Raw genomic sequence first — 15,209 nt, forward strand, 5'->3', positions numbered from 1 at the left:
TGTCTGCCTATTCAGGTGGATGTAAAAGATCCCATGGCACTATTGGAAGAACAGGGGGGTGGGTTCTCCCAGTATTCTGCCCAACATGTATCCCTCAACCAAAATCATCAACACTAATTGGTAATTTATCTCATTGCTGTTTGTGGAAGTCTGCTGTGCGCAAATTAACTTTAGGGATGGGCTATAAATACTGGCCTTGCCAGCGATGCCCACATCCCATAAAAAAAAATCCCAAACTGCTGTGTTTGCTTATATAACAGTGACTACACTTCAAAAGTATTTAATTGGTTGTAAAACACTATGGGGAAGAAATTTGGTTGCTTTGTGCCTCCCGTTAGCTTCCTCTTGGGGCGCTACTGATGAATTTTGGCCACGCGGGCGCTAAAAGTAGCGCCCCGGCAAAGTTAGCGCCACAAAGGGGGTGCGACTCAATAATTTCTTCTTCATATTTAACAAGAGCAACAAACAGAAGCTTTAAATATAATTAATCATTGGTCTGATTTAGAACTGAGGGGCAGTACACAGAGGAGCACAATCCACCTCACTCACTCAGACACTTGGGACTGATTGAAAAGATGACAGAAATAAAGGGTGTCACAGGCCAACCTGCATTACTCTACCTTCCATTAACATTCACTCATTGATAGTTGTTTTTTTTGGGTTTTTTTTATAAAAAGAACGGTAGTCTGAAAATGAGAACTCAAAAAATGAGGAATTAAATCAAATTTGTAACAGAGGAAGACAGACCGTCTCTCACACTCCTGTTTTAGCAAACGTAACATATGTTATGTCGAAAAAGTTTCACACACTGGTTGCTCTCTGGGTAAAATAAAATGATTGCTGTGATTGAGAACTAGCTATGAGGAAGCTGCAGTTTAATTGGAGTTTCAGTGACCGCTGCCAAGTTCCATTCCTTACGTTTGCTCGGCTCAGCTGGTTGATTCAAGAGATAACTGGACAGCTCTCTCAGTTTCAGGTTCAGCTCATGGTTGGCTCGTTTGTACCAGACAAGCTCCTTTTCCAGCGTCTGGATCCAGCCCTCATACTGCCTCTGACTCCCAGCAATTCCTTCATCCATCTGTCCTGCGAAAAGACGACAAAAATAGAAAGATGATGATTCCACAAAAGGTCTTGGGACTGTTCCACCAGGTGCCAGCGGTTTTAATCAAAACCTTTCTTGCTGCCAGTTCTCCCTCTCCTTTCCAGAAGGTTCTGACATGTGGCGATGGTACGGTTTCATAGAGGCTAACCAACCTCTGGTACCTCCTGGCTGTTCTTTGCGTGCGAGCCTCGATAGTGAGCGTCAACATGATAGTCAACTGGGAGAATTCACAAGTGATCCCAATTCTGTGCTCATCTGACATCCCCACCCATGCACTTTCTGTATAGAAATCGGGAAGGAAGCCAGGCTGATTTTTCCCTTCTTTAACCCGGGACACTGAGGTTGATTGAAGCACTCTTACCACTGCCTGGCAGAAATCAGTTAACTCGGCACAGACCGGGAGTTGAATCTGGGGCCTCTGGTTTATATGGCTTAGAGCTGTACTGGATGATGCTTCTGTCAAATGGGAAACAGTCCAGGGTGAAATGAGTTGCAGGAACTCAATCCAACTCATAATTAATCTGAGTCTACACCATAATGCTGTCATTATAAAGGATAATTATTAAAATTTAAAAAAAATAAGCGAATACATGCAATATAAAAGAATGCATATCATGATAGTGCCCATATAGCATTAGAGCACCTGGGCACAATATGTGCATGCTCCGCGGATGCAGTCAGTCACTACCTCTGCAGTGCTGCAGCAGGAGCTGCAGGTTCCGCTCGTGTTCCTTCTGCTGGAGAGTGAGGCGACGATCCGTCTCCAGTTGCTGGCGCTCCACCGCCGCCTCCAGCCAGTAAACGAGCTTCTGCTGCTCCTCCGCGCGCATCTCCAGCTCCATGAACGCCAGCTGCATCTTGCGTTCCTCTTCTCGGAGTGTCACCACCTGCAGGAACACAGTGGCACTGCTTCAGAAGACGCCGCAATTGTGGGTCCCACAATGCCAGAAGTGGAACAGTCAGTGCTCACTTTATTGTTTCCCTCCCCCATATGTCCTCCCTTACTCCTCTCCTGAAAATAGCGGTGTCTGGAGAAGGCACACAGTGGTATGTGGCTCCCCTGGGGAATAAACAAGGAACAACAATAACAACTTGCATTTATATAGCACCTCTAACGTAGTAAAGCGTCCCAAGGCGCTTCACAGAAGCGTTACCAAACAAAATTTGACACCGAGCCACATAAGGAGATACTAGCGCCGGTGACCAAAAACTTGGTCAAAGAGGTATGTTTTAAGGAGTGTCTTAAAGGAGGAAAGGGAGGTAGAGAGCAATGTTTCCTGTGAGCTGCGCTTTGTTCTGCGCGTTGCTTTCAATGCATGGTCCCTTTAAATTTCTGCGCATGTGAGGTATTTTCAAGGTAAAAGCTTGAGTGGCCTGCGCGGGACCTTGCTGATTACTGCCCGGTCGCACACGCGCACAGCTTAGAGGGAACATTGGTAGAGAGGTGGAGAGGTTTAGGATGGGAATTCCAGAGCTTAGGGCCTCGGCAGCTGCAGGCACGGCCACCAATGGTGGAGCAATTAAAATCGGGGAGGCTGGAGTGCAGATAGAAACATAGAAAAATAGGAGGAGTAGGCCATTCGGCCCTTCGCGCCTGCTCCACCATTCAATATGATCATGGCTGAGCCTCTATCTCAATACTCAGTATGATCATGGCCGATCCTCGATCTCAATACCATTTTCCCGCTCTCTCTCCATACCCCTTGATGCCCCTTGTGTCTCGAAATCTATCTATATCCTTCTTACGTATATTCAGTGACTTGGCCTCCACAGCCTTCTGTGGTAAATAATTCCACAGGTTCACCACCCTCTGAGTGAAGAAATTTCTCCTCATCTCAGTCCTAAATGTCCTACCCCGGGGTATCATGGGGGGGGGGGGGGGGGGGGGTTGTGGGGCTGGAGGAAGTTACAGAGAAAGGGAGGGGCGAGGCCATGGAGGGTTTTGAAAACAAGGATGAGAATTTTAAAATCGAGGCATTGCTCAACTGGGAGCCAATGTAGGTCAGCGAGCGAAGAGGAAGTAAGCAGTTCCACACATTAAAAGGAGATAAGCTCCTTACCTTGTCGAAGTACTTGCAGAGCAGCGCTCTGGTTTCGGACGCCGAGAGGTAGCTCAGCTTTGCCATCAGGTTCATTTCGCACTGGGACAGCATGCTGGCAGATGCACGCAGCACCCTCTGCCTGCGTGTGATGGTCTCGTTCTTGTACTCAATAGCAGCGTCCAGCGCCTCAATAGCTTCATCCAGCTGGAAAAGGATCCTTTCTTCCTGGAGAGCAACAACAGAAGAACACTAAAACAAACAACACTGCGGATGCTGGAAATCGGAAATGAGAACAGAAAATGCTGAAAACACTCAGCAGATCAGGCAGCATCTGTGGAGAGAGAAACAGGGTTCACGTTTTAGGTCGATGGCCTTCCATCAGAACTCTGAAAAGTCATCGACCTGAAATGTTATTTCTGTTTCTCTCTCCACAAATGCTGCCTGACCTGCTGCCAGTTATGCTAAACCTTTGTAAGACACTGGTTAGGCCTCAGCTGGAGTATTGTGTTCAATTATGGGCACCACACTTTAGGAAGGATGCCAAGGCCTTGAGAGAGGGTGCAGAAGAGATTTACTAGAATGATACCAGGGATGAGGAGCTTCAGTTATGTGGAGATACTTGAGAAGCTGGGGTTGTTCTCCTAGAGCAGAGAAGGTTAAGGGGAGATTTGATAGGGGAGTTCAAAATCATGAACAGTTTTGATAGAGTAAATAAAGAGAAATTGTATCCAGCGGCAGAAGGGTCGGTAACCAGAGGACACAGATTTAAAGTGACTGGCAAAAGAACCAGAGGCGAAATGAGGAAACATTTTTTTTTTTTTTTTTTTTACACAGCGAGTTGTTGTGATCTGGAATGCACTGCCTGAAAGGGTGGTGAAAGTTGATTCAATAGTAACATTCAAAAGGGAATTGGATAAGTACTTGAAGAGAAAAAATTGCAGGGCTATGGGGAAAGAGCGGGGGAGTGGATCTAGTTGGATAGCTCTATCAAAGAGCCAGTACAGGCACGATGGGCCGAATGGCCTCTTTCTGTGCTGCATCATTCTATGACTCTCTGTTTTTATTTATTATTAGCAAAAGAACACTGACTGGTCAGAACTCACTCAGAAGACTGTCCAGCACCGATTGCTCAAAAACAACCAGAATAACTTACTTCCCCCCCCCCCCCCCACCCCTAATTTCCTTCCCTCTGAAAGTGCTGAGTATGCCAGGTTATAGTTCAATGAACACTCGCTGCCTTCCATTACTTCTTTATGTGTGAACCCAGACAGTTTGGCTAGCTGACTGTGGGGGGGGGGGGGGGGAGGCAATATGACGGCGTCTGATCCTGCCTTCACCCAACATCCAAGAACTTCCCAGCAGCAGATACTAAAGAATGCTCAGAAGCAGGAACCTTGGCCGATTTTTCTCTTTCCTAGCCCAAAGCCCAACCGCAATCAGCAGACTCAGCACAGACCAGGGATGCAACCTGTGGCCTTCTGATCTCAACAAGCCGCAGGCAGTGCATTTACCCACTGAGCAATGGGCGGGGGCACACATATGCTATAATGCCACAAGATAAATCTGAATTTTCACACAGTGGGGGGGGGGGGGGGGTTATTGTGATCTGGAATGCACTGCCTGAAAGTGTGGTGGAAGCAGATTCAATAGTAACTTTTAGAGCGGAATTGGATAAATATTTGAATATTTATACTTTAAAAAATAAATATTAGCATCAGACAGAAGTTTGTAACTGCTGCATAGTTTTATGCCCTGACTGAAATGTTCATGAGATTTGAATTTTACAGAACTCTTCTGTACAAATACACGGTAGAACAGGTGGAGTGTTTAAATTCTAACACTGTCTCTCTTGAGCACCACTGAAAAGCATACACCAGTGCCCCCGAATGGCTCAATTGGTAAGTGCACCACCTGACACACCACTGCGCTCACACATTAAGAGTGGCCACTTAGGTGAGGCACCAGAGGGCAGTAGTCACCTCTGGAACCCCAACACCAATCAACACCTTCAGGAGAGGAAGAGAGACAAAAACCAACCACCAGTGAACAGGAGGCTCAAAGACACCAGTTAAACAGTCCCTGAAACCACAGGCACCATAGTAACCAGCGAGCCAATCAGGCCTTTGTTGAGGGACGTCACCTTTTCCATGATCTCACTGCAGGTGGCATTCTGCCATCAGTCCACCTAACTTATTGCAATTTTTGGAACTATTATAAAATTTAAAAACATAATTTATATTAGCTTACTAGCAGATCTCCCATGGTTTTGCTCATGGTGGGACAGAGAATATGCTGCTTTATAACAATATAAAAGGAGCGTTATGAACAAAGTGTGATAGGGAAAGCGTTACAAGAAGTAAACGTGTTATTTATACTAAGTGCTCGCCATATCAAAACTTTACATATTACACGGAGACAGACAGATGTTTACACCGGAAGTGTATGTCAGATACGCTGCATGAATATACAAGCCACTGTGTCGTTACTCAGCTACATCGGGATATCAATTCCATTGTGTAGTGAATAGGCTGCAACTGGTTCTGCACCAGCCATCTCATGAGTACCAAGGGCTTTGTGTATTCAACAGAAATACACGGCTTCAGGGGCACACTAAATAGCCAACATGGTGGAACTATTATTCTAACATACGAGTAATTCTGTTTGATGTTACAATATGGCATGGAACAGATTGGTTTCTCTCATGACCAGCCACACCTCTGCCGACAGCAGGTTGCCCATCCGCAGTTTCTCATCCAGTTCGGTGCGCTGTTTCATCATCTGATCCTTCTCGTGCCGCAGGTTGGAAATCTCCTCGCGGATTTCCTGTTGGTTGTGGGCGCTGCCATTACGCAACTGCCCGTTCTTCTCTGACAGCTCCTTCTCCAGAGATTCAATGCGGCTCGACACTCTCACAATGTCATTGCTCAGAGCCTAAAGAGGGGGGAAAAAAAAGGAATGGGCAACATGTTGAGACCTTAAAATGAATTGAAACAAAATCAGAAAATCTTCCTTTTTCTTTATAGCCTCCTGATGTTAGCAGCTAAACGTATTACAGTGTAGCACAGATCCATAAAGAAAAAGAAAGACTTGCATTTATGTAGTGTCTTTCACGACCTCAGGACGTCCCAAAGCACTTTACAGCCAATGAAGTACTTTTGAAGTGTAGTCACTGTTGTAATGTAGGATGAGGTTCCAGGTTTAATTGCTGGTCTGCGTTCAGTGAGCTGATCTTAGCTGGGGTATCGGATTGGGCGCTACAATTGGCTTCAGCACCCCTGGGCTACGGAATGGAAAATCAGCCAGCGTTCCCACTGCTGATCAGTATCCAGTAACTGCCTGCTGGTAAGTGCATGTGTGGGCATCAGGCTCAGCAGGATCACAGCTGAATACCCTGACAATATTCATTGTCCAGGCTCACATATATAGCACGGTATATACACGAGGTAAGGAAGGGCTGCTGACATTAGTAGAACCATATCCAGCAAGAGTTCGCTCCTTCAGGAGAGGATGGGACAAAATTGGAGAAAAGAAACTTTGATAGTCTTGTACGCACTTGAATCGTGATCTCTTATTCTCATAACTGATAGGTTAGGAGTTAAAGTTGAGGCCCTAATAGGATCTCAGCCTCATTCTTTCACCTAATGGGGTCTTGTTCTTTTACCTAACTGAAAAGTGCCCTCTTCGGCTCTCACCTTATAGAATCTTGGCCTCTTGCTCTTCCACCTGACTGAATTGCACCCTCTCAATCGCTCACCTGATGAAAGCACAGCTTCTCGCCTGACTAGATCAGAGCCGCCTGCAGTCTCACCTGACTGGACCGCAGCCTCTTGCTCTCCAGCCCACTCTTCTCCTGTAGCAAGGCCTCTTTCTTTTCTACAATGGTCTCCCGTTTGTTCAGCTCCTCTTCCAGGTCATCCAGCGCCTTCCGTTGTTCCAGAACCTTCTCAATCTCCGTGTCCAACCACCTTTTCTGCTCTTCAATTTTCTACAAATAAAATGGATCGTCAATAGCCATTTCAGAGCCAGGGCTCAAAAGGCAGCTTTTCTCTCATGATAAATTAAGGGCCACGAAAATCTATGGGCCTTTCGGCGCACTCTCCCAGTTTTGTCAGCACCCGGACACATCGGGTTCCAGCCCCTGATGTGAGTAGCCGCATGGTGGGGCGGAACCTCTGTCCGTCACAAACATGGCCTCCCCCCCGCCAGCCGTCACAGGGGCCGTGGTAGGAGGAAAAAATCTCCTAGGCTTTAAATTTAAATAATCTCCTTTAAGATGCTCCTTAAACCCTACCTCTTTGACCAAGCTTTTGGTCATCTGTCCTAATATCTCCGTATGTGGCTCGGTGTCAACATTTTTTTTTATTGATAATGCTTGTGTTGAGCACCTTGGGATGTTTTGCCACGTTAAAGGCGCTATATAAATGCAACTTCTTGTTGTTTTGTAGTAGGCTGGGAGTTTTCTCGGCCCTGGTCTGGTTTCTGCCGGATGGGTGGCATTCTGGGGGGAAGGAAAGGCACATCAACGTCGCTTGTGATGGCTGTGGGGCCCATGTGGTGGTCCAGGCCTCAATCCCCATAGCTCTGTGGGCCAAATACCGCCATCTTTTGTGGGTGACTTGTGCAGGGGCAAGAATATCTCTCGTGCCAGTGGCAACGGCACGCACGCCCGGACAAAAGGGACTGCCCAGCACTGCAATACACGCCCCCCGAGCTTCGGCGCCTACCAAACACGACAATACCTGTGCCCCAACATCCCCCGCCTTTGGCAGGTGCTCCAGATGTGCCCACAGCGGCATAGGTGCCCACCAGCTTTATGCAAAAGGGGGAACATCCCCCAATCATGGATACTCTAGTAGGGTTAGTGGCGGAGGTTCCCGACAGTCTGATCCCGGCACTTACGGATTTTCAGGGCTCTGCTGTGCTTATTGGCCCAGAAATTAAGACATATTAGACTGGGTTAGATGTTTTGTGTTTTACCCTTCTGTCCTGAAGATGCTACTCTTGGTGGGGCAGCCTCTCCCATGGGCTCCAGTTTGAGCAACTGGCCATTCGTAATGTCTGATCATAACTCGAGTATTGCGTCCAGTTCTGGTCACCACACTTTAGGAAGGGTGCGAAGGCATTTGCGAGGGTGCAGAGGAGATTTACTAGAATGGTTCCGGGGATGGGGGATCTTAGCTACAAGGACAGGTTGGAGAAGCTGGATTTGTTTTCATTAGAGCAAAGGAGGTTGAGGGGTGATTTGATAGAGGTGTACAAGATTATGACGGGTTTGGATAGGCTAGACGGGGAAAGGCTGTTCCCACTAGTTGATGGTACAAGGACTAGGGGACACAGATTTAAGGTTTTGGGCAAGAGATACAGGGGGGACGTGAGGAAAAACTTTTTTACGCAGCGAGTGGTGAGGGCCTGGAACTCGCTGCCGGCAGAAGTGGTGGAAGCGGAGACACTCAATGTTTTCAAGGGGAGACTGGATAGGCACTTGAGGGAAATAAACCTGCAGGGCTACGGGGATAGAGTGGGGGAATGGGACGGACTGACAACAGAGAGCCGGCACAGACTCGATGGGCCAAACGGCCTCCTTCTGTGCCATTATGACTCAATGACTACGAGTACCAGCAGGCTATTTGGCTGGGAGGGGCAGTGCACCTGTGCCTGACCCTGTTCTCACCCAATGTCTGCACACATGCACTTTCCAGCAAGCATTGCTAGTGATAGTGATCAGAAGTCAAAACCCTGGCCTTCGGGCACTGAGGCCAATTGGTGTATGCCTACCCCTGGCTGAGATCAGATAATGCAGCACAGACAGGAGGCAGAATCTAGGACTGACCTGGTCCTTAGGGCTCAGTCCAACACTGGGCGGTGCACTTTCCTGGGCTTTGCTAAGTTTTACCTAATTTTTATAAACAGGAAACCTCTTGAATTTATTTTTAGAACGTAAGAAATAAGAGCAGGAGTAGGTCATACGACCCCTCCAGCCTGCTCCACCATTCAATAAGATCATGGCTGATCTCCGACCTCAGCTCCACTTTCCTGCCCGATCCCTTGATTCCCTTAAAATTCAAAAATCTATTGATCTCTTTTTTGAATATACTTAACGACTGAGCCTCCACAGCCCTCTGGGGTAGAGAATTCCAAAGATTCACAACCCTCCGAGTGAAGAAATTTCTCCTCATCTCAGTCCTAAATGACCGACCCCTTATCCTGAGACTATGCCCTCTAGTTCTAGACTCTACAGCCAGGGGAAACTGCATCGCAGCATCTACCCTGTCAAGCCCTCTTAGAACCTTATATGTTTCAATGAGATCACCTCTCATCCTTCGAAACTCCAGAGAATATATGCCCATTCTATCCAATCTCTCCTCATAGGAGAGCCCTTTCATCCCAGGAATCAGTCTAGTGAACCTTAGCTGCACCGCCTCTAAAACAAGTATATCCTTCCTTAGGTACGGAGACTAAAACTGTACACAGTACTCCAGGTGTGGTCTCACCAAAACCCTGTATAAATGCAGCAAGACTTCCTTACTCTTGTATTCCAACTCCCTTTTCAATTAGCTCAGTGGTAACTTGCTGAGTCGATTTGTGTGAAATTAATAATTACACATAAGTAAAATCTGTTGAGAAGGCGGCAACTGCTAAATACTGGAACAGACCTGCCTATTACTGCTAAAGTATATATTGAATGGAATGTTCATTCAGGCGAGGGGCTGTAGCAGTCGGCGCAGACTCCATGGATTTTTAAATTATGAACATATTATTAAAAACTGGACAGGCGGTTTGGGGGGGGGGGGGGGGGGAAGAGCTGAAGGTGGCTGACGTAACCAGGTTGCATTCATATGGTAACGGACGGTCCTTGGGAACAATGGCCCAAAAGGCCCACTCCCAAGTCATGAATAACGAGGCTGGCGGCTCACTGTTTCTGAAGGAGATGAGCTTGTTAAGTTAAATTGTCTGGGAGATCGAAACGAGATCTAAACTATCCAAACCTGGGAGGAGGCCTGGAAACCATTTCCCTGAGGCCATGTGTCCATTAAAACCACAGACAGCAGTCTGTGTATTGGGGGGGGGGGGGTTGGTATATCAGAGAGCCGTTTTGGATAGCTCTCTCTCTCTCTCTCTCCTGCCCTCCCCACAACGGAACGTCAAGAGGAGCCGAGCCTTGCTCTTCCAACCGAGACAGACTTCGACTCAGACTGGGACTCGCATGGCGCAAGGCCGGTATGGAACCAGGTAGCCGAGACGTATGGGAGGAAGCTGCAAGCAAAATCAAGGGCAATCTAGGTGAGCATTGCCAAGCCTGCACACCCAGATCACTTAGCTGTGTGAGGGGGTGCCTGTATGTTCCTACCAAACCAGAGGGAGTTTAGCGTTGGAAGGGTCCACGGGAGAGTGTTTTTAGGCCGTGGTAAGTCAGCACGGCAGGGGCTTGTTGGACAAGTCATGGTTGTACTGTTTTAAACTGTACTGTTGTGTTCACACCGCTCGTACTGTATGCGAGTGGAGTGGTTTTGTCAACCTTAATAAACACTGTACGGGTGAGCCCGAAAACGCTGTCCGTGTTCCAATCTGTCCTCAGTAATTCCTATCATCCAGAACTTGTGGTAAGGGGGTTTGCGTGCTCGCTACGGGCAGGGCGAAACCACTTACAATAATTGACGATTGCGGCAGGGCCTATAGGAAATTGGCCACCGCAGAAACTGGTAACAGGACACTGGAGCTGCTTGGCCTGTACTCAGTATGGGTCACCACCTTCAGGACAGGAGGACTAAGGAAAGAAAATTGAGAGGGAAGCAAACAAGCAACACAGTTAAACCAAGGCTCCTTTGGTAAAGTTGAGCAGATCCAGTCAGAACTCCTATTGCACTGTGTTCAGGTGCAAGTTCTTGGTCCAGCATCACTTTACCTGCTGCTCTTCGAGGCTGATAACGGACCCGTTGCTTCCACTTCTCCTCTTCCTTTGGAAGGCTGCTATCTCTTCAGTTTTAATCTTAAGAATCTTTTTCTGCTGCTCATGTTTTATTTCAAGCTCCTGCATGCAGAAGGAGGAAAGATTAGCACTTCATTATCCTTTGGGGGCATTCACAATCTACCGGGAGTTTCCATATCCTGTTCCACACAAAGTCCCGATCACCCACCTTCTTGTCATCGCTGGCTCCGTCCCCTCGACACATTAAATTTAAAATCCTCGCCCTCATCTTCATACTCATGCACAACTTTACCTAACCCTGTCTCTGCAGCCTCCTCCTCTTCTGTACTTCTGACTCTGGCCTTTTGTGTTTCCCTTCTCACTTCACACCACCAGTGGTGGCTGAGCCTGTAGCAGCTGTCGTTACACTCTTTGGCGCTTCCTCCTTAAATTCCTCTGACTCTCTACTTCTCTCTCCGCTTTTAAACACCTTCTCAAAACCCAACCTGACATGAATCAGTCGTTCATGAAAGAAAGACTTATGAAATAATACTGAGCGGCCTGCGGGTGGCGCTGTCCAGGGAGAGCATAAATACTCGGGCACGGGCCCAGCTTGCGCAGGACATTCTTAACAGGAACTAGTGAAGGACACAACTAGACCTCCATGTTGTAAAACAGTTGATTAAAGCTTTGTTAACGCTTAGACCAAGTGTCTAGTAGTTTTCTTACGTCACAACCTTTGAACACAATTTTGGTTATGCTTCCTAATCTCTCCCATTCATTCCTTTTATCTATTTATTTGCCTCCCCCACCCTCTGTAAAGCACCTTGGGATAATGTTCTTCATTAAAGGTGCTATATAAATGCAAGTGGTTGTTATAAGCATGCAACAAGAGGTGAACTAAAAAAACTCCACAGAAAACCAAATTGCTTTCAGAGCATGAGCTGTTCACCAGAGAACTCTTTTAAAAGTCTGTTGCTTTGTTTTCGAAGGATTACAACCGAGTCAGTTTCTCTGCTGCTATGGAGGCTGGGTGAAGAGCTCCCCATTCCACAAAAGCCCTTTCATTCACCCATTGCCGCCTCGCGCTGACCTGCGTGTCCCGCGTTTTAAGATGTAAATGGACTTGGTGTATTACGTAGTTCGTAATTTGCGAGTGGTTTCAAGGTGCAGCTTGCATTTCTTACAATGTAAGTTATTTGGGACTGTCAATAAGTGTCCGTACTTTTTGCAGGTGTCTTTGTTTGTACAGGTTTCGATGTATGTGTTTTCAAATACAGAGGAAAGCTCATTGCACTTTGCACAGAAAAACAGACTGAATTCTGAAATGCAAGACAGGACAATTCACCCAGCCTCAGTGGCACCCCCAACATGCACCGTGCTGTACCGTCACTCGATGTTTTCCTTTCTGCATCTCTGTCTCCAGTCGCCTTTTCTGATCCATTTCCTCTTTCAGTTTTTTCTGCAGCAATGCCTGCTGCTGCTTCATCAGCTGCACGTTTCTCTCCATCTCGTGGATCCGCCGCTCGCTCTGCGACGACAGCGATACCAGCCGCTCGGTATCCCGTTTCTTCTGTCTTAGCGCCTGGAAAAGGGATTAATGTCAAGATTAGCAGCAGCTGATAGTCAGCCTGATGATTAAACAAAAATCAGCCAGCACTTCTCCATTGCAGCAGGAAATAGAACTGGATAAATCCATTACTGTAAGTGAGAGAAAAAAAATTTGCACACGTCCTAAACTCCGAAGGGAAACATTCTTTCCCCTCTCTTTTGAAGGTGCTATAGTTCCATAGGTGCTAACCACCTTCTGGTACCTCACCTAAGGGGCCATTCTTCATGTGTGAGCCGGTGTATGTGATTCCCCACTGAATCAGGGAACTGCGCATTCAATAGTCCAGTGTATTTGTCCCTAGAATCAAACTTATTACAGTCTGCTGCAATGAGACAAAAGTGGGAATTTTCCAATCAAGATTGCCCGATAGCACTATCTGTGCTCCTTTGGGATACACAATAGGGGTACAAAACATTGGGGAGAGACAGCCTACAATTCTGCAACAAAAATAAACATCAGACTGCCATAAAATAAATATTGGATCACTGTTTGAAAATAAGTAAATCGCCAAAGATAAATAGCAGGACGCAGTTCAAAGATAAATACTTGGATCTGGCACATGTCGTACACTTTTATATTGCTGACACTGCAATATTTTTCACCTCGGTCGAGCAGAATTGTTACTTGCTGTTGTTCACGGCACCTTCGCTGTGTAATTCAACCGTTTCAACTGGAGGCAGCAATACTACCAGCCACATCACCTTACACACCTGCACTTTACTCTGCGCGGCAACAATTTTTTTGTGGTACTCCTGGAGCTTGGTCCTTTCCATCGGGTCCCTGGGCTCTTTCTCCTCAAGGTCCTGGAGCTGTTTCTGAGCCTCTGTCAGCTCCGCCCTCGCCTGTTCCACCTCCTGCTCCAGCTCTTGAATCTTCAGACAGTACTGCTTGTTCATCGCCTGGGCGTCTCTCCCTAGCCATCCAAACACAAAATTAGCTGAAAATGTGTGTGATTACTAACAGTTCACTACTAATCAGTTCACTACTTGTATACCCTGCCACAATCTTACTGACTCATTTATTTTATTTAGGGAATTCACTGCAATTATAAGAGATGTTTTGAGGTTCCATACATTTTTCAAATTTTCCGTATTTAATGAAGGCATTAAAGCTACAAAAGACAAATTCAAATGATTAAATTTAATCATGTTATTGTAGAATATATAATCCTTATTTTTGGACTTTAGAAACCTCAGTTACAAGAAAGAAAGACTTACATTTATATAGTGCCTTCCACGATCACCAGACGTCTCACAGCACTTTACAGCCAATGAAGTACTTTTGGAGTGTAATCACTGTGGTAATGTGGGAAACACGGCAGCCAATTTGCGCACAGCAAGGTCCCACAAACAGCAATGTGTTAATGACCAGATAATCTGTTTTTGTTATGTTGGTTGAGGGATAAATATTGGCCAGGACACCGGGGAGAACTCCCCTGCCATGGGATCTTTTATGTCCACCTGACAGAGCAGATGGGGCCTCGGTTTAACGTCTCATCCAAAAGACGGCACCTCCGACAGTGCAGCACTCTGTCAGTACTGCACTGGGAGTGTCAGCCTAGCTTTATGTGCTCAAGTCCCTGGAGTGGGACTTGGACCCACAACCTTCTGACTCAGAGGCGAGTGTGCTGCCCACTGAGCCACAGCTGACACGCTAAAAAGGGCAATAAAAAAATTCAAAATGCATTTTGAGACAATCATGTTAATTAGTTGCTCAACTTGTGCAATCAGAGTGACTAGCTTACATTAACGTTTTCCATTAGAAATGTGGAGATAGGAATTTATAATGGAAAAAACTGACACAAAAACTGTGACAGAAAAGTGACAACAGTAAGTCAAGTAGTGCAGACAGAAGTTGGTACAGACCCAAGACTTTTAATATACACGTATATTTATTACAGAGCTAGATCTGTTGCTGCACTGCTCCTAATGTTACTGTCTTTCTTCATGTAGTGCTACTTCCATTTTCAGAAAGAACACCAAGTGAATTTTGAAGCTGACGAATTATCTCACCTGTATTTTGTTGACTGTTAGAAAAGGGCAATAACAACAGCAGTTAAATAAATCTATTTGAAATGGACCCCTTGTACCTGTTTTGATGAGTTCTTTGATAAGTTCTTCCTTCATGCGGATGTTGATGGCCAGTTCCCGCATCTTGTGCTGTGCTTGGACGGGCCTCCACTCAGAGTTCTTCAGCGTGGGATGGTACACATCCCTGAATTCATCCGAGAACGGCGGAGAGGGGGCCCCATTCTGCTCTCCCCTCCTGCGTGGAGCTGCAGAACAAGAATTTAAGATGGATCAGCATTTAGGTTCTTCAAGCTGGAGCTATGCAAAATGCTGAGCTAAATAGCTAACTACAACCAATTTTTTAAAGACTGCCATGCAATAGATCTTTTATAAAGAATAAAAAACGACCCAGAAATTTGGGTCGGGGGCTTCCCGCGGGTGTAAGCCCCCGATCAGCACTTACCTTGCGCGCCGGCCGTTGAGCTGTGGGCCCCCGTGGAATTCCGATCCTGGGCCTCCTCCAACTGCCGGCGCGCAG

General features: G+C 46.6%; 1 protein-coding gene and 1 long non-coding RNA gene across 4 annotated transcripts in view; one reads left to right on the forward strand and one right to left on the reverse strand.

The window, feature by feature from the left end:
- Window positions 1-15,209, forward strand: part of LOC147100000 (uncharacterized) — a 37,827-nt gene that overhangs the window by 15,947 nt on the left and 6,671 nt on the right. The window lies entirely within an intron of this gene.
- The window catches only part of kif7 (kinesin family member 7), a 36,716-nt gene that overhangs the window by 4,090 nt on the left and 17,417 nt on the right, over window positions 1-15,209 (reverse strand). The window contains exons 8-16 of one of the 2 annotated variants that reach the window (XM_085968565.1): window positions 14,752-14,937; window positions 13,373-13,575; window positions 12,438-12,635; window positions 11,048-11,173; window positions 6,953-7,129; window positions 5,860-6,075; window positions 3,163-3,369; window positions 1,791-1,989; window positions 919-1,083 (exon numbers count right to left, since the gene is read on the reverse strand). In XM_085968565.1, the coding sequence (XP_085824691.1) occupies window positions 919-1,083; window positions 1,791-1,989; window positions 3,163-3,369; window positions 5,860-6,075; window positions 6,953-7,129; window positions 11,048-11,173; window positions 12,438-12,635; window positions 13,373-13,575; window positions 14,752-14,937 (1,677 nt within the window). Of the gene's footprint in view, window positions 1-918; window positions 1,084-1,790; window positions 1,990-3,162; window positions 3,370-5,859; window positions 6,076-6,952; window positions 7,130-11,047; window positions 11,174-12,437; window positions 12,636-13,372; window positions 13,576-14,751; window positions 14,938-15,209 lie in introns of those variants that run through there. The other variant, XM_085968566.1, reaches the window with a different exon arrangement.

Source organism: Somniosus microcephalus, chromosome 27 (assembly GCF_052327205.1).
Source record: "Somniosus microcephalus isolate GS21.2 chromosome 27, FLI_Smic_1.0, whole genome shotgun sequence".
Lineage (NCBI taxonomy): Eukaryota > Metazoa > Chordata > Chondrichthyes > Squaliformes > Somniosidae > Somniosus > Somniosus microcephalus.